The sequence below is a fragment of the Mauremys reevesii genome, linkage group 2, assembly GCF_016161935.1.
Source record: "Mauremys reevesii isolate NIE-2019 linkage group 2, ASM1616193v1, whole genome shotgun sequence".
NCBI classification, from domain to species: Eukaryota; Metazoa; Chordata; order Testudines; family Geoemydidae; genus Mauremys; species Mauremys reevesii.
This window is the reverse complement of record NC_052624.1, coordinates 49,806,043-49,830,308: the sequence shown is the minus strand read 5'-3', so window position 1 is coordinate 49,830,308 and position 24,266 is coordinate 49,806,043. Positions and strand designations below refer to the sequence as shown.

The 24,266-nt window shown below is 46.9% G+C and overlaps 2 protein-coding genes across 4 annotated transcripts in view; one reads left to right on the top strand and one right to left on the bottom strand.

Moving 5' to 3' along the window:
* Positions 1–24,266, top strand: part of ICA1 (islet cell autoantigen 1) — a 124,838-nt gene that overhangs the window by 95,586 nt on the left and 4,986 nt on the right. The gene's annotated exons all lie outside the window — the stretch shown is intronic.
* The window catches only part of GLCCI1 (glucocorticoid induced 1), a 104,179-nt gene continuing 99,323 nt past the window's right edge, over positions 19,411–24,266 (bottom strand). For all 3 annotated transcript variants that reach the window (XM_039523085.1, XM_039523082.1, XM_039523084.1), the window contains 2 exons: positions 21,240–21,360; positions 19,411–20,132 (listed from right to left, as the gene is read on the bottom strand). In XM_039523085.1, the coding sequence (XP_039379019.1) occupies positions 19,784–20,132; positions 21,240–21,360 (470 nt within the window). In that variant the 3' untranslated portion in view covers positions 19,411–19,783. The remainder of the gene's footprint in view (positions 20,133–21,239; positions 21,361–24,266) is intronic.

The window sequence follows — 24,266 nt, the reverse complement described above, 5'->3', positions numbered from 1 at the left end:
AAAATAGGAGTCATGTAGATAAAACCTCACACTGTGTTACAAACTGTACTTCTGTAATAACTGTGGGGCCTACAGCATTTGTCAGGTTTCAGTGTCATTCAAAGCCAGAGTGCCATTGTCACAGGATTTTACTGTGCCCTGCATGTACCGGCTCAGCTGTAAGTGGGACAATAGGCTAGTTAATCATTCTGTTAAAATTGCAGATTGATTGTCTTATGCAGCCTAGTGTTCATCGTGATTTACTGTGGTTCGTGCTGGTTGCATATTCTGACTTTAGTACATTTTTTTAAAAATAAATGCTGTGCAGACCCTGTGGCAAAATGAAAACATGGTAATTGATTAACTGTCTGTATCAGAAAGTTTATTAAAAGTTGATGTAACTGATTTCAGTGAGCCTAGGTTTGTACAAGTCTAAGAACAGCTGCTTCAGGGGATTTGAAATGTGCATCTTGGGAATTGAATAGCTCATGAAGAAAAATTGACACGTAATTTTTATTAATTTAAATGATCAAAACCTACATCTGAACTAGTGTAATGCTGCTCATATGATTCCGTTCTCTGCTGTATGGCGCATTGTCTGTACAGAGAGGTGTACATATCGATGGCACCATTGGGCCTACTCAGACCCCAGGCTACCCTTTTGTGAGTAAGCAACATGCCCAAAGTGGTGCAGTAAGACTGTGTGCAGGTGCCAGAACCTTCACACACAAAAATCATTATCTAAGTAGATCAGTGGCGGATTAACAAATTTGCCACCCCTAGGCCCTCAAAAAATTGCCGCTCCCCCCATCCCCGCGCCAGCTCACCTCTGCTCCCCCGTGGCAAGCCTGGGAGGGAGGGGGGAGAAGGGGAGTTGTGGCGCTCAGGGGATGGCGGAGGTGGAGTGATGGTGAGCTGGGGCAGGGAGCGGCGCCCTGCCCCCCCACCCCCAAAGAGTTACTCCCTGTGCCCGCCGGCCACAGGTCACCTCTGCTCCGCCTCCTCCGAGTGCGCCGCTACTCGCTTCTCCCTCCCTCCCAGCGCTTTCGCGCGGCAAGCCTGAGAGGGAGGTGGGAGGAGGGAAGCACGGCGCGCCTGGGGGAGGAGGCGGGCTCGGGATTTGGGGAAGGGGCAGAGTTGGGGAGGGGGCGTGAGCAAATTTGCCAGCCTAGGCCCCAGCATGCCAAGCACATGCTTGGGGCAGCAAGCCACGGGGGGGGCGCTCTGCCGGTCGCCGGGAGGGCGGCAGGCAGGCTGCCTTCGGCGGCATGCCTGCAGAGGGTCCGCTGGTCCCGTAGCTTTGGTGGACCTCCCGCAGGCGAGCCGCGGGACCGGCGACCGGCAGAGCGCCCCCTGGGGCATGCCGCCGTACTTGGGATGGCAAAATGTCTAGAGCCGCCCCTGCCTAGGCCTTGTTTGCCTAGGCAATAATATGCCCCTGAAGTAGATTTTACACAAGGGCTCAGATCCATAAAAGTGCTTGGGCACCTGACCTCTAGACCAGTCCTGTTTTCAGGCTTTACTGCCGTTCACCAAACTCCCACTCTGCTGCCGGCTAACCCTGTTAGCATCTATGTTTTTACAATAAAAGTTCCCTAGGCACTTAAGTTTCTGCTTCTGAGCATGTGCACTACAGCCTCACTCTAAGCATCCAGCCATCTGTCTCCTACCTAGGCCCTAGAGCAATCCATGAATTGGGGAATGACAGGCATTTGTCTGCCAAAGTCATGTGTGGGGCCTAACCCAGTAGATGTGCTCAGAGGCCACTTACCAGAGTGGTTTCCACTGAAAACCTGGCAGGAAGGAAGAGGTGCTGCCCACTTTATAACCCTAGCCCTGTGCACTCAGATGTGCAAGACCCACATTCAGTTCCTTCCTCTGGTTGAGGAGATTTGAACAGGGGCTTCCCACACCTCTCAGGTGAGTGCTATGACCCCTGGGCTACAGGATAGTCTGATGTGGGGCTTCCTCAATCTGTCTTGTTGAAGCTGTTGAGCTCTGGATAAATGGAGCCATTGGGGCAGAGACAGAATGAGACTGACTCCATAGCCTTGTGGTCACAGCAAAGAGCTAGGAGGTGGAGGGTGCAGTCCTGCTTCAGTGACTCTTATCTAAAATGAACTAGCTTAGGAGAGACTGAGGAAGCCCTGTACTTGACTGTCCCATGATTCAAGGGCCAGAAGGGAACCACTGTGATTATCTAGGCTGACGCTGCTTCTTGGGGCACCCAATACTGAGAGTCACCTTATTGCCACCTGCCTCCAGCACGAGGAAGTTTTGCTTGTGTTAGCTCCCTAATGCCACTAACCTGTCAGCCTCTGGGCTACACCAGCCCTGCCTTTGTCCTGCAGGTTGACAATAGATGCACCCAGCCCCCAAATCCCTTCAAAGTGTTCCCATGTGCTATCTAACCCCTCATCACTGGATACCCACAGAACTCTCATCTTTTCCATTCCCAAAATCCCCACCTACCACTTTTACCTTAGCTCACCGCTCCTGTATCCCACACAGCCCGTGAGTTTGATTATAATGAAACAAAAGGAAATGTTTTTATTTTAATCTTTGTTCTTTCTTAAACACAAGTGTGAGTGATGGCAACAATAGATGCACCCAGCCCCCAAATCCCTTCAAAGTGTTCCCATGTGCTATCTAACCCCTCATCACTGGATACCCACAGAAATCTCATCTTTTCCATTCCCACAGCACAATGGGTATGTACCAAAAAAATTATAAAATGCTTGCTAGTAAGAGTGGATTTGGGGGTAAAAATCTACTTTTTGCAGTGTTTTCTAGCCTAAGGGAGTTGAGACCCACTATTTCACGAAGCCCCCTCTCCACACGGTACAGCCGCAGTGAATGGATACAGAATGTCTTGCTCTACCCTGTAGCATACTGAATCAGGTTTTTTCTTTATTCACAGACAGGGCATGCCCCTCTCTGTCATGTCATATTCCTTTTCACGTTCAAGCAGTTTCAATATGTAAGAGTTTGTCTTTGATGGCTTTCCATTGACTGTTCTGGGTTGGTGCAAAGGTGGACTATCGAGCAATAGATTACATGAAAGGCTAGGCAGGGGTAACAACTCGCTCCTGCTTGAGAGGGCCGTCTCTGAGACACAATCCCCAGAGGGCATAATTTTCTATATAGTTACATTACCTAGCTCTCATACACACATCTCACAATGATGAGGATTGATAAATTTACAGCTTTCAGCGGCGACCTACCATGCTACCCTTTATAGCTAAATACCATGAAAGTTTTGTAGTAGGTGAAGTGAGTTGTCAGGGCTGAGACAGTAGTTGCTTGTAAAGAACAGTGAACCCTCTGTTGGTTGGCACCAGTGGGCCTCTGTATCACACTTAACCTCCTGTATGATGCAAGCCAGTGAATTTCCCAAAACAATTCTGAGCACATATCTTTTAGAAAAACATCCAGTCTTGATTGACCATACACCATGCTCATTGGCAAGTTCGAATGGTTAATTATGCTCACTCTTACGACTTATTTCTACACAGCATTTGTCTAGTTTCAGTTCCCAGTCAGATTGAAGAGCTGTTGTTAAATATTGGTTTCTCATGTAGGAACTTACAGACTGTGATCAAGTCACCCCTTAACCTTCAATTTGTTAAGCTAAACAGATTGAGCTGCTTGAGTCTATCGCTATAAGGCAGGTATTTTCAATCATTCTCTGACCAATTTAGCAACTCAGGGGTTAGCACACAGGCCGGAGCACTGGGTGACCCTGTTCAAATCCTACCCCCAGGGCAGTGGGGGGGAATTGAAGCTGGGTTGCACACACTCAGGTGTGTGTTCTAAGTACTGGGCTAAAAGTTATAATGCTGCTACCACTTCCTCCTATTTTGTGTGGTGTTAGGTCCCTGCCTCACTCAGTCACACAAGAAAAGACGGTTACTAACCTTTGTAACTGTTGTTCTTCGAGATGTGTTGCTCATATCCATTCCAATTAGGTGTGCGCGCGCTGCGTGCACGTTCGTCGGAAGATTTTTACCCTAGCAACACTCGGTGGGTCGGCTGGGCGCCCCCTGGAGTGGCGCCGCTAGAACGCCGAATATATACCCCTGCCGACCGAGCAGCCCTTCAGTTCCTTCTTGCCGGCTACTCTGACAGTGGGGAAGGAGGGCGGGTTTGGAATGGATATGAGCAACACATCTCGAAGAACAACCGTTACAAAGGTGAGTAACCGTCTTTTCTTCTTCTAGTGCTTGCTCATATTGATTCCAATTAGGTGATTCCCAAGCCTTACCTAGGCGGTGGGGTCGAAGTGAGATGTTGCAGAATGCAAAACTGCTGAGCCAAAGGCTGCATCATCTCTGGACTGTTGGACCAGTGCATAGTGTGAGGAAAAGGTGTGGACCAAGATCCAGGTAGCTGCGTGACATATCTCCTGGATGGGTACATGAGCCAGGAAGGCAGCAGAAGAAGCCTGAGCCCTGGTGGAATGTGCAGTGAGGTGGCTCAATGGAATATGGGCCAAGTCATAGCAGGTACGGATGCACGACGACACCAAGATTAAATCCTCTGGGAGGAGACAGGTAGGCCCTTCATTCGGTCTGCCACTGTGACAAAGAGTTGGGGCATTTTACGAAAGGGCTTTGTCCGCTCGATATAAAATGCGAGCGCCCTACGGACATCTAGGGAGGGCAATTGTTGCTCCCGTCGCGATGAGTGTGGCTTTGGAAAGAAGACCGGAAGGAAGATTATCCTGGTTGATATGAAAGGTCGATACCACCTTAGGGAGGAAGGCTGGATGTGGTCGCAACTGCACCTTGTCCTTGTAAAAAACAGTATACGGTGGGTCCACCGTGAGAGCCCGAAGCTCGGAGACTCGTCTGGCCGATGTAATGGCTACGAGGAAAACTGTCTTCCAGGACAGGTATAGCAGCGAGCAGGTTGCCAGTGGCTCGAATGGGGCAGTCATAAGTCTGGTTAGAACCAGGTTGAGGTCCCAGGTTGGGACGGGGTGGCGAACTTGGGGGTATAAGTGCTCCAAGCCTTTGAGGAACCTAGAAACCATAGGGTGCGAGAATACGGAGTGGCCACTCTCCCCTGGGTGGAAGGTAGAGATGGCTGCCAAGTGTACCCTCAATGAAGATACCGCCAGGCCCTGCTGTTTGAGAGACCAGAGGTAGTCCAAGATGGTAGGGATCGAGACCTCGGTGGGAGTAACACTATGCGTTTCACACCAGCAGGAGAAACGCTTCCACTTGGCCAGATATGTTAACCGAGTGGAAGGTTTCCTACTACCCAGGAGTACTTGTTGTACCGAGGCAGAGCAACGTAACTCGGATGGGTTTAACCATGCAGCAGCCATGCAGGTCTGGGTGGTGAAGTCTGCCATGATCCTGCGTTATAAGGTCTGGGCAAAGAGGCAGGGGAATCGGGTTGGCTATCGACAGGTCTAGCAACATGGTGTACCAGTGCTGTCTGGGCCACGCTGGAGCGATCATGATCAGGTGCACTCTGTCCCTGCAGAGTTTTAGCAGGACCCTGTGAACCAGCGGGAACGGTGGAAAGGCGTACAGCAGTTGGCTCGTCCACGGCATCAGAAATGCGTCCGAGATCGAGCCCAGGGAGAGGCCTTGGAATGAGCAGAATGTCTGGCATTTCCTGTTCTCACGAGAAGCAAAGAGGTCTATGTGGGGAAAGCCCCACCTCCGGAAAACAGAATGGATAACGCCCGGACGAATCGACCACTCGTGAGACAGGAAGGATCTGCTGAGGCGATCTGCCAGGGTGTTTCGAACCCCTGGGAGAAAGGACGGTACCAGGTCTATCGATTGGGCTATGCAGAAGTCCCAGAGGTGGATGGCTTCCTGACAAAGAGGGGAGGACCGTGCTCCTCCCTGCTTGTTTATGTAATACATGGCCGTTGTGTTGTCTGTGAACACTGAGACACAACGGCCTTGTAGCTGCTGCTGAAACGCCTGGCACGCAAGGCGGACTGCTCTCAGCTCTCGGACATTGATGTGCAGGGCCAGCTCTTGAGCTGACCAAAGGCCTTGGGTGCGAAGCTGACCGAGGTGAGCACCCCAGCCAAGAGATGATGCGTCCGTTGTCAGGGACACCGAGGGCTGAGGCGGATGGAACGGCATCCCTGCACACACCAGGGAGGGCGTCGACCACCAGTCGAGTGAGCCGAGGATGCTCGGGGGGATCGAGACGATCATGTCTATGCTGTCTCTGCCCGGGTAGTACACCGAGGTGAGCCACGATTGGAGGGGACGGAGGCATAGCCTGGCATGTTTGGTCACGAATGTGCAGGCAGCCATGTGACCCAGGAGACCGAGACAAGTGCGAGCCGAAGTTGTCGGGAAGTTCCGTAAGCCTTGTCTAATTGTTACCATAGCCTGAAACCGAGGCCGAGGTAAGCAGGCTCTGGCAAGATTGGAGTCCAGGATGGCCCCAATGAATTCTATTCTCTGTGTGGGAATCAGAGTGGATTTCTCTATATTGATCATCAGGCCTAGGCGCAGGAATAGGTCCTTGAGGATGCCCACATGACGGGTGACTTGTGTCTCGGAGGTCCCCCGAATGAGCCAATCGTCTAGATACGGAAAAACGTGTACCCAACAGCGGCGGAGGGAAGCGGCGACTACAGCCATGCATTTTGTAAATACTCTTGGGGCTGTAGATAGGCTGAACGGAAGGACTGTAAACTGCAAATGCTGACGGTTGGCCACAAACCGGAGGTACTGTCTGTGGGGAGGATAAATGGCAACGTGAAAATACGCGTCCTTCATATCGAGGGCGGCATACCAGTCTCCGGGATCCAAAGTTTGACTTTGGTCCAGCTGGTGGTTTAGAGGGACCCTGATTTTGGCCCCCTTGGGGCCCTGACTGTCGCCTACGACCGCCTCGGCCACACCTTCTGCCAAAGTCCTGTCTTTGTCTAGGCGCAGGGTAAGGGCGGTGAGGCTGGGGACGGAAAGGCCGGATACCATGTGGAACTTCAGCTTTATCATGAACTTGTTGAGTTCCTGCAGGTCTAGGATAGGTCTGAGACCTCCCTTCACCTTGGGGATTAGGAAATAGCGGGAGTAGAACCCCTTTCATCCTTTGGTACCTCCTCTACAGCTCCGATGGTGAGGAGTGTCCGCACCTCTTGTAAGAGGAATTGCTCGTGAGAGGGGTCCCTGAAGAGGGACGAGGATGGAGGGTGGGGTGGGGAGGCGAAATAAACTGGAGGCAGTACCCAAGTTCCACCGTGCATAGGACCCAACGATCCGAGGTTAGATGGGACCACGCAGGGAGGAAAAAGGAGAGGCGGTTGTAAAAGGGAGGGAACGGATCCTGGGTAATAACTGGTACGCCGTCCTCGGGCGTGCCTTCAAAAGTTTGACTTTGGTCCAGCTGGTGGTTTAGAGGGACCCTGATTTTGGCCCCCTTGTGGCCCTGACTGTCGCCTACGACTGCCTCGGCCACACCTTCTGCCAAAGTCCTGTCTTTGTCTAGGCGCAGGGTAAGGGAGGTAAGGCTGGGGACGGAAAGGCCGGCGCTGAGTCACCGGCATGTGCATGCCAAGAGAGTGCATAGTGATGCTGCTGTCCTTTAGGCGTTGCAGCCTAGGGTCAGTTTTTTCAGAGAACAGGCCTTTGCCATCGAAGGGCAAGTCCTGTATAGTATGCTGCAGCTCCGGGGGAAGGCCCAACACCTGGAGCCATGAAATGTGCCTCATGGCAACACCCGAGGCCAGAGTCCTGGCAGTGGAGTCAGCTGCATCCAACGAGGCCTGGAGGGAAGTTCTCGCCACTTTATTCCCTTCTTCCAGGAGGGCAGCAAACTCTTGACGGGAGTCCTGAGGGACCAACTCCGTAAATTTGCCCACCGCCGCCCAGGTGTTGTAATTGTAGCGGCTAAGCAGGGCTTGTTGGTTTGCTACGCGGAGTTGCAGGGCCCCTGCCAAGTACACCTTACGGCCCAGTAAGTCCATTTGCCTAGCCTCCTTCGATTTAGGAGCTAGTGCCTGCTGGCCATGGCGTTCCCTCTCATTGACAGACTGGACGACAAGGGAGCAAGGGGGAGGATGTACATACAGGTACTCGTACCCCCTAGAGGGCACCATGTACTTGCATTCGACTCCCCTGGCCGCGGGCGGGATAGAGGCTGGAGATTGCCAGATGGTATCAGCATTGGCCTAGATCGTCTGAATGAACGGTAGGGCCACTCTAGTGGGGGCGTCAGCTGACAGAATGTCTACAACCGGATCCTCTACCTCCGAGACTTCCTTCACTTGGAGGTTCATATTGAGCGCCACCCGTCTGAGGAGGTCCTGATGGGCCCTCAAGTCGATTGGAGGAGGGCCTGAGGAGGATGTTCCTGCCACCGCCTCATCTGTGGAGGAGGAAGAAGAAAAGCCGGGGACAAGCGGGGACAAGCGGGTCCTGCGTGGGCTCTTGTTCCTGGACGACCTCCTGTTCCAGTGGGATCTGAGAGTCTGGTGGCTGAACCGGGGCTTCCTCCGTACTGGTCGGAGGGGGACGGCTAACTGTCATCTCTGGCACCCGGTGCTCTGACGGGACAGAGCGAGATCGGATCACAGGTACGCCTTGGGCCTGGTGGTACGCCCAAGGTGTCCAGAATGACCACTGATGGGGACCCTGGTCCTGGGCCTGGGTCTCCTGGAAGACTCTGGTGGGCACATCCGAATCATGGTGCTGTGCGTATGAACTGTCTGCATGGGACGACACTGATGTATGTCTGGATGGCCATGGAGGAGCTGAAAAGCCCTGGGCAGAGTCTCCCTTTCTAACTGATGTCGCTCGATGCGGCACCGGGGATCGGTACCGGGAGCGAGATCGGGACCTGCGACCGGAGCGGTGCCGGGAGGTCGACCGAGATCGCGAGGCTCGATGTCGGGAGTGGCTACGAGAGTCATGGTGCCTGGAGCGGTGCCGGGAGCTGGATCAGTGCCGAGTGTACCGGGCCAGCGAACGGGACGCTGACCGGTGCCGCGAGTGCAACCGGTACCGAGATGGAGAACGGTGCCGGGACTGCGAGCGGCGGCGGGACCTGGATCAGCGACGGGACCGAGAATGTCTGTGGGACCGCAATCGTGAACGGTGCCGCTCTGCGGTGCCGACGGAGGGTGGTCTGATCAAGGCAGGTTTGCCGATCGACTGTATAACCCGCACCGGCGGTGCCGGGAAGTGAGGCAGCGCAGACTCAGTCATTGCAATCAACTCCCTTGCCGTGGAAAATGTCTCCGGCGTAGAGGGACTAGTGAGCTCAACCACGGCTCGCACCGGGGAGCTTTCAGGCACCGGACTTGACGGCTCTTGCGGGGCCAGAATCGACGGTGCTGATGTTGTCGGTGCTACGGCAGGTATCGGTGCCGGGCGGTCTGACTTAATCGAGCGCTCTGGCTGCGGAGCAGGCGGCGCGGACACAGCAGGAGTCTTGAGCCTCTTCGCCCTCGGGGAGAGGGATCGGTGCCGAGCGGACGTCGGTGCAGGCGACGGCCGGTGCCAAGAGGCCTTGGCGGTACCTGTGCAATCCGGTGCCCAGGGAGTGCTTCTAGTTGAAGACTGTCCAGCGCTCGGTGCCAAGGGCGGAGGAGTAAGAGCTGCCTCCATCAGGCGCTGCTTGAGACGAAAGTCCCGCTCCTTTTTTGTTCTCGGCTTAAAGGTCTTACAAATGCGGCACTTATCTGTTAGGTGAGATTCCCCGAGGCACTTAAGACAGGAGTTGTGCGGATCTCCTGTTGGCATCGGCTTGTGGCAGGCCGAGCACGGTTTGAAACCTGGTGAACCAGGCATGGGCCCCGGCACCGGGTGCGGGGAAGGGGCTAATCCCCGAACCCTCTTAACTGTATACACTAACTATGTTATTAATGAATAAAATTAACTAAAACTATAGAAATTTGAACTATATACACAAGAATTAACGAGAGAACTACCAGAGGTAGGGAAGTGGAGGTCAGCTAAGCCAGGCTCCACTGTTCCAACGACCGACACGGGCGGTAAGAAGGAACTGAAGGGCTGCTGGGTTGGCAGGGGTATATATTCGGTGCTCTAGCGGTGCCACTCCAGGGGGCGACCCAGCCGACCCACCAAGTGTTGCTAGGGTAAAAATCTTCCGACGAATGCGCACATGGCGCGCGCACACCTAATTGGAATCGATATGAGCAAGCACTCGAAGAAGAACTGCCTTAGATGCTAAGCAGACTGATTCTGGGAGAGGGGTTCCCATATATGGCTGGCTAGCAGAAAGAGGCATCTCCCTGCAGCCCAGCTTTAGGTGCCTATCTTGAGGGGAGGGATGGGCTTGGGATACACACCTCTCATTGGCATCTCCAGTTGGCTGGTTTAGGCAGGGAGTTGCCTAGGATGCCAGCTTTTGTGGCTGCTCAGGCTCCTAGCTCTCCCCATGTGTATAGGAGCCTAGGTACTGAACTCTGGCTTAGCAGAATGCAGTGGTGTTCCTATGATTTCCTAGGTGCCCAACAGCATTTACAGCTCCAGACCACATATCCTATGGTCTGTGTATGCAGGTATTGGACTCTTTCAGCTGCTTGCAGAGCTCTTAATGTGCATGGCCCAAATTGTGTGTGTATAAGTGAAGGCCAGGTTCAGCCTCCACTGAAAACCAGCCTTCCTCGCTGTAGATATAGGCCACCGTGCCTTCCCAATGTCATTCTCTTTGATTGGCAAATGGCTTTTCAATAAATGACCATGTATGGAGGCAGAATCTGAGCAACCAACTTCCAAGGCTATTTACTTTTGGTGAAGTGCCACGGTGCTGATGCCACTTGACAATACACCAGGGATTGGCAACCTTTGGCATGTGGCTCATCAGGAAAAGCCACTGGTGGGCCAGGATGGTTTGTTTACCTGCATCGGCCACAGGTTCGGCCTATTGCAGCTTCCTGGGAAATGGCGTGGGACGAGGGTCGTGCTGGCCGCTGCTTCCCGCAGCCCCCATTGGCCTCGAATGGCGAACCGCAGCCAGTGGGAGCTGCATTCGACCAAACTTATGGACACTGCAGGTAAACAAACCATCCTGGCCCGCCAGCGGATTTCCTTGATGGGCCACGTGACAAACGTTGCTGATCCTTGCAATACATCAACAAAATCCAGGAAAATTAGAGTTAGCTATCAGATAGGGCATCCTGGAGTACAAATCTTGATCAAACTCTTCTATCATGAACACTAGTGATAACTTGAGGCATTCTACGTGTGTCACTATTTATTTGGGAATACAGCATATATTAATTATCTCCTGGTTAAAATACTTGGGCCCCAATTTTTAAAGGTATTTTGACAACGCCTAACTCCTGTTAAAAATCTGAGCCTTGCCCCCCCTCCCCAAGTATCCCTGCAAGGGAAAGGGACCAAATTGGGAAACAAAAGGTTAGTGTTTCTATTACAAGCCCCATCTAACTGAAGTCAAATTATGCTCAGTGGAACATACATACTGTTGGACTCCTTGGGTTTGGCTCCCCCTGTTGGGGGGTTCAAATATAAAAATGGGCCCATGAACCTGGTGCTTTCCTGAGTGGAGGAAGAAAATTTAGTGCTACGCTCTTATCCAAACAGTTATGGCACCACAGTGAGCTGTCACTTGGACTCAATTGTGCAGCTCATAATATGGTCCTCTGCTCGCCTTACATGGATTGATGAACAATGAAATTGTTATTGTTTACACTTAAAGCATTATTATTGGTAGCTAAATTACTACTCTTTAACACCCCTGGGGCATGTCACAGCTCCGCAGTACTAGTTCATGCTCTCGGCAGCCTCAAGGAGAGTGCTGCTCACAGTACCCTCACATCAAGTTTTTGTGGTGTTTATTTTTCCCCTACAGCTATACTCTTAAGGCTACAGCCACAAAGGTACTTGGGTGCCTAAGTCAGTCTAACATTTTGGGACCACTGACCTTCTCAAACCCACTGCTCAGCTGCCATCTAACCCTGTAGATGTCTAGGTGTCTGCCTGCCTGTAGACATACCCAAAGCCAGCTTAAATAAGTCCTGATGCCATCCTTCAATTAGTACGCTGCTCAGTGCCCAAGTACAAGCCAGAGACCCCCCCCCTCTCCCCAAAGTGGTATTTCCCCAACCCCTCTCTCCACTGGGGCCCAAGCCGCAAGATGAATTCGGAGCACATGTATGGTTGGGTCAGTATATGCGTTTCAGGCTTGCATCCCCACTGACTTTGAATAGAGACTTGAACGCAGCTCTCCCACCTGCTTCGGTCACTCATCTGTGACACCTCTCCTGCAGTTGGGTAAGCCAGTCCCTCCTTGGTTGTAATGGCCTACAGCAGGACCACCACCTCACTGTAGGCAATAGTCCTGTGGTTAGGGCACTCAGCTGGCAGGTGGTAGACCCAGGTTCAAAGGGCAGCTTTGCCTGATTTGGAGCAAGGACTGGCCCTGCAGGGGCCAGAGTGCTAGCGCCTGGCCCTTATGCTTGCTCCAAGCAGGCCTACTAGCTCAAGCCCTGCTAGGGAGATAGGCGAAGGTAGGCCTCTTGAGAATCCTGCCAAGGCTTGGGCAGCAGCAAGGTGTGGGGCAACAGCATTTACAGAACTGAGCAGTGTTTTTTGTAAATGGCAGTTGTGCCTAATGAGGCAGTTTGGTGTCTCAGTCCCTTTGTAAATCTTGCCCTTTGGGCCTGATTTTTCACAGTACTTTGCATTTTTATAACATGTTATCTGCAGAGTACTCAACCCATAGCAGTTGTGAACACTCGCAAATCTAGCCCCAGACGCTCACAGTGGGCACCTAGAAACTGAGGAACAATTAGTGACAATCTGTGAACATTTTGGTTGAAAGCCTCATGTCCCGTAGGAATTCTGGGCTAGCTCTACAACAGGATTTAGGCACCTAAGTTCAACATTTAGGTGCCACCGAGCTCCTTAACACTTGGCTCAGCTGCTCCCTAACCCCATAGACACCTAAAGTTGCTTGATGCCTAAGTTTCCACTGTTCCAGTCCCCATGGCACCTAAATACCTGCCACTGGTATGGGCCCAGATATCTCAGTGTCGGTGTCATGGCAGCTCTCGCACAGCTAAGCCCCAGCAGGCTCCTCAAACTAGGTGTTATCCTGCCTCTCATTTCTTTGAGGTCTGAGGTCATAGGCACTCTCTACACACACCTAAACCCACAGAAAACAGGCACGGTAATTTGAGCTCTCACACAGCATGTGGTTGACTCCAGTTCAGTTCCACCATCTGCATGATGTAAAGCAGGAATTTGAACTTAAGGTGAGGTGAGTATCCTGATGCCCTGCTGTCTAGCGGGATAATCTGACCTGAAAAACCTCTGAGGGCAATACTACTGCTGCTGCCCCACAAAGTGATGCCTCTTTACTACCAGGATAAAAACTCCCAATGAATGTAACAGAGCTCAAGAGTCTTTAAAAAAATGCAGCGTCTCATCAGTTTTCTCTGAGAACAAGAATTGACCAACCAAGAGCAGGTCCTCAACTGTCTGCTGGGCTTCAGGGGTTATACCAGAATTCTTCAGCTAGGAAGCCCTTCACATAGATACAACTGAGACCATAACTCTAGAGCAGTGATCCCCAAACTTTTCAGGGTCATGCCCTCTTTTACCCCTATTTGTGCCCCCCCCCAGGAGCTGGGCTGCAGCTCCCGGGGGGGGGGAGGGGGAAAGAGTGTGGATAGGGGTCAGGAGGCTGCAGCTGGGAGCGGGGCCAGGAGCTGTGGCGGAGCAGAGCTGGGAGTGGAGCAGGGCAAGGTGGTACTTCCTCCTCCCCCCACCCCCATGGGGGCTGGCCCAGGCTTCGCCCCGCATCCCCAACCGTTCCTCTGCGCCTGGGGCATGCCCCATAATTTGAGGACCTCTGCTCTAGAGGAAGCATCAGCCATGTTAAATGCTGACTGTAGAGATGTTTTAGGTGGCCCTCCCCGATGAAAGAAACTCCTCCCTGAAGGAGCCTGGCAATTTATCAGTAAATTTTGCCTTTGCTTTCCAATTTAGAAAGTGATAGTTCAATAAAAGTATCTGCCGATTGGCACAGTTGTAAGGATGAAGTAGAATACATTTTCCTGCCAAACAAGTCCAATCTTTCAGAGTACTTGTCCTTTGGTGTCAATTTATATCACCCCCTTCTTAACCTCTCATTAGCTGCCCTTACGACAGGAGGTGCTGGATGCAAGTAGAAGCAAGCATAGGCATGTTATCTCTCTTATCTGGGTGCTTTTCTGTGAGTGGTAAGGATGCAAGGGTGCTCCCTAGAGTATTTGCTGCTTCCAAGATTGTGGAGGAGCCACTTTATCCAAAGCTGAGGACTGGAGAATATCCAGCAACTTATGCATGTTCTCCTGAACAAAACAGCCTGAATACCCAACGCTGAAGCCAGGCATGTCAGGAAGCACTAATACGATTTAAAATCCTCTGCTACAGGGGAGAAAGAATATGGCACTGCAGAGTGAACTGTTGATGAACAAGAGGAAGTGAGCCAAGCCAATGGAACCTACTGTGGCACTTGTAGCAACAGCTCAGGCTGAACCATCTGTGGCTGCAGTGATAGAGGCTCTGTGTGTGGAACAGGTGACCTTGTTCTGGACTGTGTGGAGGATCAAGACCTTGCAGACTCTGGAACATCCCAGGGATTCCATGAGAACGCTCTGGTAGGGATCAGCAGGCACTGGGCCAAGGACCTCTATCACGGACTATCAGGAAGGCCCAAGAGAAGAGGAAGACATCTCCAAGCCCAGTCCTGAGGAGCCTTCCAAGTAGTCCCCAGGCAACAAAGGAGCCACCATGGTGGGCCAATCAACATCCAGCCTCATCTAAAGTCCAGCACGTTGGATACATCACAACGGACAAACAGAGCATTTGGTGCTGGAGCAGACATTGGCACTGAAGTAGAAGCCAGCACCATTCCCATAGAAGCAATGTGCAGTCTCATCATCAGCACCAAAGACAGTTCCTGCGCTGATAACCTGATTTGCACTGAAAAAGCGGACAACCTCAATTCTGTATCCTGAACTGGAAGATGTGCTGACACTAACAACAGATCCGTATCCATTCCAGGTGGTGCCGAGAGCACTGATAAAGCCACCACAGCTGAATGCTTTTGAATCAAAGGAGAGTCATGACTGACAAGTCCAAAGCTGCCTGATACACCACAAGCTTAGAAACAGTCAGTGACAATACTGGATGGTGCCGATTCTGGACTCAACAAATGCTCCACAGGCAGTATTGGAGTCAATGATAAAGTCTACCTGCTCTTGCCTCAGTACCAGATAGCAGGTAGATGGCCCTGCTCTTTCACATGTACTGGATGAATCACTGTACTGGTCTGCACTCCTCTTAGAAGGTGAAGTGGAATCTCTCCTAGCACTGGAATGGTTCAGTCCATTTGATGAGATCTCTTTCCAGGAGGACCAAAGGAAGGAGAAATGTCTCTTTTCTTCCTTGGAAAAGAATCTGAATCTGTCCAAACAGTCTGTGCTGGCTCAGATAACCTCTGGGAGACAATGATCTCTGGAGGACCCCACTGCCAAAGTGGGCATGATGGACTGCTCAAAAAGGTGCTGTTTCAAACATAAGACCTTCCCTGCATTTTCCTCTTGAACAATTTGCAGATGGAGACCATTCTTTAATGTGCCCTTCTCCCATGCACAACAAACAGTGCTTGTGGGGTCACTATGGGGGGACAGCCACCCCCCCATGATGGACAATTTTTAAACTCTGGTGATGTCATCACCCAGGATACCTATCTAAACTATACACAACAAAATCCCAGTCAGATTATGCTAGTCTACCACACAAAACACTCCAACACTAGCCATGGACAGTAAGAAGGAACTAAAGGGGGTTGAGGCGGCACTGCCCTTAAATAGCCAGGGGAGGGACTAGAGCCACATGGAACAAGTGCTGATCCTACAGTACTGCTGAAACAAAAGTTCTCCTGTTTCAGTCTTTGGGTGCACACACCTAATGGAGTGGAATACACAACTGGAACTACTCAAAGTCATCCTCCTCCTTGCAGGGCCCCCACTCTATCCACCCAGTTTAAAAAAAAACAAAAAAACCCAAAACCTTAGGCTCCTCTCCCCAACATTCCCTCACGGCTATCTTAGGTGGCTACTCACTCAGCATGGTGGCTTGTGTGGATGCCATTTTTAGGTAGCTAAATCTCCCTCTACTTTGTGAAAATCAGCCTAAGCATCCAGCTGGGGGCTATGGACTCCACTGGGTTACAATATCCAAGAGCCTGGTTGTTAGGGTTTGAATCTGCACTCTGCATGATTTGCAACAGGGACTATCAGCAAACAGAAAGGAGTCAGGAAGCTACATTACCTAGGGAAAGTCTCATTTGGGGGTTCCAGAGTCCTGCATCAGAGGCTTTTTGGCTGTACAGATCTGCTCTTAAGCAGCTGCCGTTGAAACAGATGTCTCTGATCCAAATGCGGTACTGAAGATCTTGAAGATATAGCTGTTCCATAGTAGCATGGGATTTTATTTTTTTTTATATTTCTACCCCTTCAGTCATCATGAATTTCAGTTAACATACTAAGCGCATGATTGAGGATTTAAAACATTTTCAAGTTGAAAAATCTAATTTACCACTTAATGAGAAAGTATTTAACTAAATATTCATTTAGTTCTCCAGTTAATAATTTCTCAAGATGATCTGAAATTTTCTTATTCCTATGGCAGTTTAGTGAACTTTTGAGGATTTGTGCTTACATACTCAATTTTTTGTATATGGAAGTTGTTTTTCAAATCAAAAAATTATTTGACTCCAACAAAATGGCTGAAACCAAGATTATCCAGTTGCTGGTGGCTTTATAGCAATAGGTTTATAGCAGACCCTGTCTTAAAGACTCTTCTAGTTTAGCGTCCTATGAAACATCTAAATAGCTTTCATAAATATGAATAGATAAGTCTGAACATTATGCATATTGTAAACTTGGCAGCGGATAAGCAGGGTGTTTCTAATACTATTTAACTGTTTTTGTTTGTTTTTTTAAAAAAATCATTACAATTTGCAGAAATTAACTAGTATTTTTTGGGTTTTTTTTAATCCCCTGGAGCAAATGTTGAGCAAAACCAATATGTATGAGATTATTTCCCTGTCAACTAGAACCATAACAGGTTGAAACACCAGTGGTAGAGATAGGCTACGCACTTAGTATGGATGGTTGTTGTTATAGAAATACTTGGAATAATACAAAATAACTTAATTCTTTAGTGTTTCACTATCATTTCCAAGCCAAAGCCATGAACCACTACTATTGTGTTCTTAAATTTTTACTAATAACTTTATTTAAATAAGACACAGGAACTTCTATACTGAAAAAATACAAAACAAAAGCCACACATTTCCTTGTGCAAAGCAATATTGTGTGATAACTCGAATACTATTCAGCACAGTGGCTAGAAATAACAGTACAGCTATGTACAAAACTTTAAACAATATTTGACAAATTTCTACAGCTGGATGTAGGATACATTTGAGATCAACAACTGCTGGGAAATTTACATGGCAAAGCATTAACTTTAACACATTTGGTTCAAAACTTTCAAATACGCTAAGAACAAATGTGCAATAATTAATATTTAGTTTCTCATGGAAAATTAAATGAGCATGTAATGTCACTGTAAATAGAGTACATCAGAGTTCATCATGGATCTAAAAATCACTTTTTATTAAATCTTTCTGGAATCCTAATACCAAGAACTGAAACTACAGATTCGTATTTGGACACTACCAGAGCATAGAAAGGTCACCATATTGCAATGTTAATCTAGAATGTAAAACATTAGAACAAATTTGCACTTACATCACAGAACAGGTGAATTTTTTCCCTTTAATGTCAATCTACAAAATATATAGTGTTTTCACCAAGGCCTGAGATTAGTAGGCTTCAAGATGGCTGTTGCTGTGTGAGGGCTTCAAAAAGGTTCTTCATGCGAAAATGGTAAAAATAAAAACAGACCTCCCCTCTTTCACTGTCTTTCCAGCTCCACCCTACAGTCAGAGTACTGACTGTTTTACAAGCTGCAGGTTTACACCTTGCAACAGAATACTAACAAAACATTCAGAAACAGGAAGGGAACTGGAATTCTTTATCTCAAAAGAATACACAATAGCAGAATATTTTTTTTCCAATTTTGCCAGTAGTTAATGGTGGTGCTATCTTAGTCTTTTCCCACAATTCCTCATCAAAAGAAAAAAATGCAATGGCATGAATTTAAATGCTGCAGTAGCTGCAGGTGGCTAATCTCTTCAATTCCTGGGAAAAGGTAAACCACATTCTCTTAGGAGCAGACAACATAAACCTAATTCCATTGAGCTGAAACCAATGGAGCAAGAACATCAAGTTTATTCTGCCTTTGGGCTCCTCTTTGTATCACAGGAAATTATCTTTGAAAGCAATGCTTTTGCAGTTCCAGCACAGTAAGAATATTAGGAAACAGTTCTTGCTATGTACTATTTTTGAGAAGGTGACCAGCCTGCAAGCCCCAAACTATTTTACTAGGGTTTCTTACCCACATTTTAACAAGGAAAAATTTTATACAGTAGTAATTTAAGTAAATGAGGATACTATGAGAAGCTTTGATTAGGCGAACTATTGCTTCTCTCCTCCTTTAAAACATCCAGTTGCTCCTTTTGGATTTTAGTCCAAAAGTAGAATCATTCACTATGCAAACAGAATGCTGTTCACGTTCCTTGATAAAATCTGAGAAACCTAATTTCCAACCAGCAAGTGAACGAACATTTCCAGAAGAGAAACTAAACATTAATTCGACTCTTAGATGGTAACAGTAGCTTAACTGCCTTAACATCCTTAACTGCCAACATAAACATGAGAGGAAATCCCCACCAATCCCTGTGAAACCTCAATGAATTTTCTGAAATTAAAACAAAAACATTCTCGTCTTTTAAAATCCTTTCACACAAAACATGGAATGTTTCTTATGTACAGCCTAGTACTGAACACTTCATTTGCAACAGCTTAACAGTCATTAACTGAGCAACACCTGAAACCTTTAAATGCCACATTTTACATATATTGAAATGACAGTAAATGCAACAGTTGTTTTACTTGTAACCACATGACAAAGTGATGTTGTACATCACCGATTTGCTGGTTCTCCTCATGTTCACCCATGTCCAGGGTCATCATTGTCCTGGATTTGAATGCACTTATTCCAAGAGAAAGTGGAATGTAATGAGGAAATATTAATGCATAAAATAAGGAAAGGCAAAAGAGTGATGTTCCCTCTTTAGCTTTTTAGCTGTAAAATATTTTATATCCCAATATGATATACATTCCAAGTTACCTGAGTTTAGACTTCGAGAGAAGTACCTGAAGCTAGGCCATAGGGCGGGCACTGTGCAACTGTTGTGGCCATTTATTTTTTTTGCATTGTATGTATTACAGAAGTTAGAAACATAAACACCTGGATCAATTGTAAACATAATCCTGAAGTACAGTATTTTCCATAGGACACAACACAGCAAGACATTTTCTATTCAGACAGGCAACTTTTTTGATACAGAGCTTATTTATACTGTAGAATTTGAAACAGAACACAAGACACAGTACTAATCTGGTCATACTATGAAATGCATAGTCTCCACTTAAATGCTTAATGATGCACGGTTTTTGCAAGCATTACTGCTTTTTCACAAAAAAATGCTGAATATGAGTTCTGTCCCTGCCAAGAACAGTATTGAGATATTTTTAAGATGCTGATAAGTATTTTGTTTTGTTCGGAAAAGGTTGCCACTCCATGCAGATGTATTAGTATAGACTCCCCAGTCCTTGTTTCAGGGCAGAGGCCTGCTCCACCTTGGTTTAGATTACCACATAGCTCTGAGGAGAGGAGAGTTCTTCAGTCTGAAGTTCCTGCAAAAGCGGCTGCTGCTGTTGGGATGGCTGTTGTACTGAAACCTCTGTAGAGTCCATTGTGCTGGTGTCATCTGACAGAGATGAGAAGGAGACCCGAGATGAAAGTTGCTCAACAGTCAGAGTGCTCAAAGCTGTGCTTTGACCAGAGTTTGGAGAGTTCTTGAGAGTCAGGTCAGAAGCAGGTAGTAGGGGACCCAGAAGTTTTACAGGACAGAAAGCTGATCCGGTTGGGATGAAATTAACCTTGTTTTTGTCAGGGCATGAAAAGAGCGGGACTGAGACAGGCTGACGAGACCTACAATGAGACAAATTATTATACACCTGACAAACTGAAAAAGTTTACTATGTGAACAGGTTTTGTAGTTCTACAAATTGCTAATATGTGAATGACAAGGAATGGGGTTAATTGGACATAAAGGGGCAAACATCTTCCATACTGGTAGTCAGTTAACTGTTTGATCCACAGCATTAAAATAGTATTTATAACAAAAGTGACTGGAAACCATTGGACAACATGCAGCTTTCAGCAATAAAATCTACAGTATGTATGCACATGGAAAAATATGATGATGAACTTAGAAATTTTAGTTTGACAAAAATATTGAAACAGCAGCATATATTTAGGAGTATTAAATCTCTTTTTTGAGAAACTCAATAAGATAAAATTCTCCTTTCCTCAAATCCAGATATTGGTTTGGAGCCTTCCTCCAGAACCCAACAACACTGCTCCTTAGCCAGCAGGGAATGCTACTGGAGCAGAACATGCGCTCCTGGCTCCTTCCATCCACAGGAGCTATGTGTATGCAACCTACAGCATAGCCGCAGTACTGCTGGTCAAGGGAAAAAGAGGTGAAGGCCAAGAGTTTAAATTCTGGTCTCTTGCACAATAGCACACAGTGGTACCCCAAAGCTACTAGGCAAACCCTCTATTGTAAATTTGCTAAGTCTGTATCTACTTTATACACATTCCCTTTCATTTTGTATATGTGTTTTACACATGTCAAAATATAGCTCAATACTGACTGACAAAAACTGCCTGCTCCCAGCATTTTTTTTAAGCCAGGAACATTTTATATAATGAACACAAACGGATAGGATTATAAAGAAAAGGGATTTATAAATGCTGGACATACTATTTTAAAACTAAGTATTCCATGTTTTCTTTGCGTCACTTTTCTAGTTTGTCTTTTATAAACACATTAAAAAGTTCAAGCATAAAATACTCCATTCCCCTTCAAGCCAACATGAACACTTCAACTTTTTGCCTGTTCAAACTCTCTAAGAACAGTTTGCTCCTGCAAAACTCATCAGCTGGAGTAGTTTATTCATCTGCAATTGAATAGGTTCAGTAAAAAGGTTTACTGCTTTGCAGATACCAGCTGATATAAAAGGCATTACTTACGACATTTCCTCAAAGACCTTCACTCGCTCACATCCCTCTGGGGGCTCTCGTTTGAACATGTAGCTGTTGTTTGGTTTGGGAGATGAGGCATACTTGGGCAACGGTGAGCTACTCCCACTGTCTGAAAATTTAAAGCAGTTATATTACACTAGTGATTGAGAGTGCTTTTTCATTAAATTTGATTTCCAAACAAGATGCCTTTTTCACAATTTAGCTTCTAATGCCAGTTCGCCTCTACCACAATGCTTCCTTTATTGCAGACTATTTCTAACACCCTTGTATAGCACATTTCTTCTGAATAAAAGCTTCAGTGCAGCAGTAATCTACCATACAACAGCACATAATAGGAGGATATTTTTATCCAGAACACTGCAGATTGAATAAAGCAGAGCTGTAATCCTGGAAACAAATAAGTTCTTTATTATGTATTTCAAAAAATGTAAATGAACAGGATAATATGTATAGCACATGCAGAAGAATTACAAGTGGTTATGATAATGTGGAGTTCTATATGCCTTCTCATTGCATAAACATGGTAATTGAAAATGAATGTATACAGCATATACTTTATTAAAAACCTATAGTCCTTAGCAGAAACGTTGCCCTCAACAGCCTCCTGAATAGCACAGGAGTTAAAGAAAATGAAACAGGTTTGTAATACAGATACCGATTCCTCCCTCCAACCTTGCCTGCATAATCTAGCTTTTAAGTACCTATAATAAAGTAAAGCTTTTAACATTCTTTGTATTCTTCCTTCTAAGCACCAACTGTATGATATGGGTGTTTTTTATTAACCTCTTATTTTCTTCACAGTTTTACTGTTCCTATTATAAAAGTGAACAGTAGAACCATATAGAGCTGATATACCTGAGATACTGAGCAGGTTTTTCTGTCTTTCTGATTTGTCAGAAAGTAAAGACTCATATTGAAATAGTCTGGTAGGTGCAACAGGATGATGTTTAATATTTGGGGGGGGGAACTCAAAGGGTTCATGTTGTCTGATTAAAAAGAAAATTACCTATTTTTCTCATCTTCGCTGTTTAACAACATTTAGTGTAAGAAGCTTCTATTGCACTGAGAAATTAAAATGTTTTAAATATTAATATGTTAATATATTTCCCACTGGAATTTGAGGAATTTCTTGGGGAGACATCCACCTTGCTGTTAAACGGTCTTTGTGATACTGGTAGCATGGGAGGCAGAGCTAACATTCCCCATCCCGGTTCATCATGAAAATGGAACATCATAGTTAAAGAGACAATGTCAACTTGAAATCTAGTCAGTTTCAAAAAAGGAGTTAAGGATGAGATTCAAAAGTGATTAGGAGACTCACCTGGGAGGTGAGAGATTCAACATCAAGTCCCTGTTACAGATCAGGCAGAATGGAAGTTTCTGATGTCTTAGCTGAGGCCCTAACCACTGGACTAAAGGCTATAAGGGGGGCTCCACCACAAATATTTTTGAAGACAAAACACTAACCTGGCTTTGGCACTTAACTCCAGGAGAGGGTTCATGGCTGTGAATCCCAAGCGGAAGAAGATGCTTTCCTCTGGCCCAGAGATAGGCACCTAACTCCCTGGGAGGGGCAGGGCTTAGGCCAGACCCCTTCTCCTCGGCAGTTCCCACTGGCTAGTTTAGGCAGCTCCCCACTCAGCACACTGGCTTTTGCAAATCCCTTTTTACGGCATCTTGCTCTCCCCACACATTGTACAGAGAGCCTGGGCACTTACCTCAAGGTTTTGAATTTCAACAGGCTGAAGGGCACCGAAGTCCTGCTTCCGAATCCCACCCTAAGAGTAATTTCCGTTTCTGTATCTGAGTTCCCCAAATAATTTCTGTAGGTTCACATATACAGTTTCCTATTTTTGAATGTTTTATTTTCCCCTGTTTTATGAAAGACCAGCAGAAACAACAAGGGAAAATCTACTAACTGAGGCCACAATCTTGCACTGTGATCCACTAGCACAGACTCCCCACAGCCCAGGCAGAGACTCAATGAATTCATTTTAAGTCCACTTTGAGAACCCACAAAAGAGTCTGCAAAAGTTCTGATATAATCATTGCTCATAAATATAAGATACTGAATTTTAATGTTAGGTGTTTTGATAGATCACTATTTCATTTTTAACAGACTCTACCAACTTAGCCACACTTCCCTTTAACAGTACTGCAACTGATTTGAGGAAAAATTTTTCCAGTTTCTTTATTTCCTTAACAGCACTTCTGAACAGCCTGTTTCACTGTTTCTCCCTCAACAGTCGGAATGGACCTTTTAGTTACAGGATATTAGGTGTTACCTGTAACAAGATAGGTAAAAAGCTTGCAAACAGTAGTATGATTTGTCAAATTGACAGTGTCAAGATCCTTTTAGAATCTTTCCAATACTTGGCCAGCATGGCTGACCCCATAGAAAAAGTTCATATGTTGAACCCAGAACAGGAAGAGTAGACTGAAATGTGGGTGATGGAATGTAATCCTGTGTTCATTCCTCCTCTTCTAGCATTTAAAATTGAAGATCCAGGTTTCCACCTAAAATCTGTTTGGAAATGAGACTGTATTACTGTTCATTGCACCAATCAATGGAAAACTGTAGACTAAACCTAAGAGAGATAACAGTTGAATTCAGAATTTAGTCAATTTTAAGAAGATCTACAATCCTGTTTAGACAGCTCATCAATTGATAAAGTTTTTAGCATGTTTGGATTTGTTTGTTGAAACTATTATAGGACAAAGTAAGTAAATAAATTGGTAAAAGTGTATTAATATCTAAGGGTAGATACGAAGTAGGGGGATGATTAACAAGCTAACATAAGCTAATGTGTGTGTGTGTGTGGGTGGGTGAGTGGGCGGATGTGTGTTACTTACAGAATAACAAGCCTTTCATTTTGGACAGAATGTGTGATTTTGATGTCTGAAGAATACATATGCTTATGAAGTGAATCACATAGTATGTGCTTTGTGCTTCATTTCATAAAACCTTAAAAAGTTTTTTTTCCAGGGCTGTGGAAACAAAATCACAAGCCTGTA